This window comes from Colobus angolensis, unplaced genomic scaffold (genome assembly GCF_000951035.1).
Source record: "Colobus angolensis palliatus isolate OR3802 unplaced genomic scaffold, Cang.pa_1.0 Scaffold249, whole genome shotgun sequence".
NCBI lineage: Eukaryota > Metazoa > Chordata > Mammalia > Primates > Cercopithecidae > Colobus > Colobus angolensis.
Window position 1 is genome coordinate 1,226,017 of NW_012115699.1, and position 2,066 is coordinate 1,228,082.

At 48.4% G+C, this 2,066-nt stretch overlaps 1 protein-coding gene across 3 annotated transcripts in view; it reads left to right on the forward strand.

Annotated features, from left to right (window-relative positions):
* Positions 1–2,066, forward strand: part of POLE4 (polymerase (DNA-directed), epsilon 4, accessory subunit) — a 7,040-nt gene continuing 4,974 nt past the window's right edge. For 2 of the 3 annotated variants that reach the window (XM_011946108.1, XM_011946106.1), the window contains exons 1-3: positions 1–240; positions 697–781; positions 1,455–1,496. In XM_011946108.1, the coding sequence (XP_011801498.1) occupies positions 31–240; positions 697–781; positions 1,455–1,496 (337 nt within the window). In that variant the 5' untranslated portion in view covers positions 1–30. Of the gene's footprint in view, positions 241–696; positions 782–1,060; positions 1,112–1,454; positions 1,497–2,066 lie in introns of all 3 variants that reach the window. The other variant, XM_011946107.1, reaches the window with a different exon arrangement.

Genomic DNA, 2,066 nt, shown 5'->3' on the forward strand with positions numbered 1-2,066 from the left:
GCGGCCGCGCGCAGCACGCTCAGGGCCGGGATGGCGGCGGCGGCGGCAGGAAGCGGGACACCCCGAGAGGAGGAGGGACCTGCTGGGGAAGCAGCGGCCTTGCAGCCCCAAGCCCCAACGAGTGTGCCTGGGGCTCGTCTCTCGAGGTTGCCTCTGGCGCGAGTGAAGGCCTTGGTGAAGGCGGACCCCGACGTGACGCTAGCTGGACAAGAAGCCATCTTCATTCTGGCACGAGCCGCGGTGCGGCAGCAGTGGGAGGGCACGCGGGGGTGGGGGAGGTGGAGCGCGGGGCGGAGCCTCGGGGCCTTCCGCGGGCGGGGCTTAGGGCGGCGTGGGCTGGGTTTTGAGATGTAGGTGCGGACCCGGAAGGCGGAGGAAAGGGGCGGGGGATCTATGCGAGTTGTATGTTTTGTTAACACTCCTCCCTCTTGTTGAGGACCTGGTTGGTGAGTGACTTTAATTTGTATCTCCAGGGCCTCATACAGAACTTGTAGGAGTCTTTAGTGAATGAAGGAAAATACTGGGAAGAGGGTAGCGGAGTGGATCTTCGTGAAGTCCAGGACAATCTTAGCTTCCAGAACATTTTCTTGCCCCTGAGCCTTTCTTCTCCCTTTCTGCCCCCACCCACAAACCAGAGCCCTCACCTCTTCAGTGTGCTAGAACCCATTACTAAAACTTTGCTTTTTTACTTCACAGGAACTGTTTGTGGAGACCATTGCAAAAGATGCCTACTGTTGCGCTCAGCAGGGAAAAAGGAAAACTCTTCAGAGGAGAGACTTGGGTAGAGTGGCACTGCCAGTGTCTGGGGACAGAGAAGGGAGGGCTGGGCTGGTTTTACCTTGCACAGGTTGAGAAGACGTCACTCTGATCTGAGAGGTGCCACAGCGTCTCTCCCCAGGATGGTTTTCTGTTGGCCACAGTGCCAGGAAGCCCTACCTGTAGAGGCTTTCTGCTTGGGGTGGTGGAGCAGTGTGTGGTGTCTGGGGTTGCCAAAGCGGACTGGATCCCTTCATACCTTCTGCCAAATTGCACCAGAAAAAGATAATTCTTTTTCACCTAGCAACTGGGGATTTGATTTCTGACTCTGGTCTGGCTGGTAACCCTCACCTGTGTAAGCTTTCATGTACCGTGTTCTCATGCGCCCTGCGTCTATTGCCGCATTCTTCTCTGATAACTTTAAGAGCAAAGCGAATAAATAATTTAGATGTATTTTAGGAGCCCCCTCCCCCCTACATTGAATGATATTTGCCTACACTTTTCTTACTCTTCTAGGGAGACAACTAATGTATATGAGAGTTGCTGGTAGAGTAGATACGGATCTCAAGGCAGCAAGGGACGCATCTTATAATTGCCCTCATTTGCCCAAAGCCTCATGCCCTTCACTGTAGATTGTGCTGTTTTCTGACGTCAGCATGGCTGGAGTTAGTCAGGTGTCTCTTTGCCTTGTGTTTCAGATAATGCAATAGAAGCTGTGGATGAATTTGCTTTTCTGGAAGGTGAGTTCTCTCTCAGTGGGGATTAATTTCCGCCTGTCTTTTGCATGTTGATGTCAAATTCAAAACCTCATAAAACGGATGCCTGCTTCTTGTTTGTGTAGGGATAATTCTTTCTCCGTACTTGCTGTTAGGATAGAAAAAAGTAACTTGCTGAAATGAGGTTCAGTTTTCTCCCTTGGGGAATTAAAACTTCTACCTGAAAATTGCTAGCCATAAAGAAATAGGAGAGAATATAAAGATCCCAGTGTAGTTAGATGAATTCAGAAGTTTGATTTGTATCTTGTTCGCCATACCTAGATATCAGGCTTGCCCCCCTTATCATGTTAGAGATCAGAAACAATTGTCAGCATTTAAAGGGTCACCGCTTGTTCTTTTTTCTTCAACAATCTGTATGAAGTGATTATTTTGCTGCAATAAGACTCGTACTTGTCTGTATTTATTTTTAGGAGTCATGGATTAACTTGTGTACTAACTAAATTTTTTCATTAAGAAAGCAAATATTTGAAATACCTAATTTTAGCTACCTTGCCTCAGAGCTATTTCTGCTACTTAATTTTTTTTTTTTTTTTT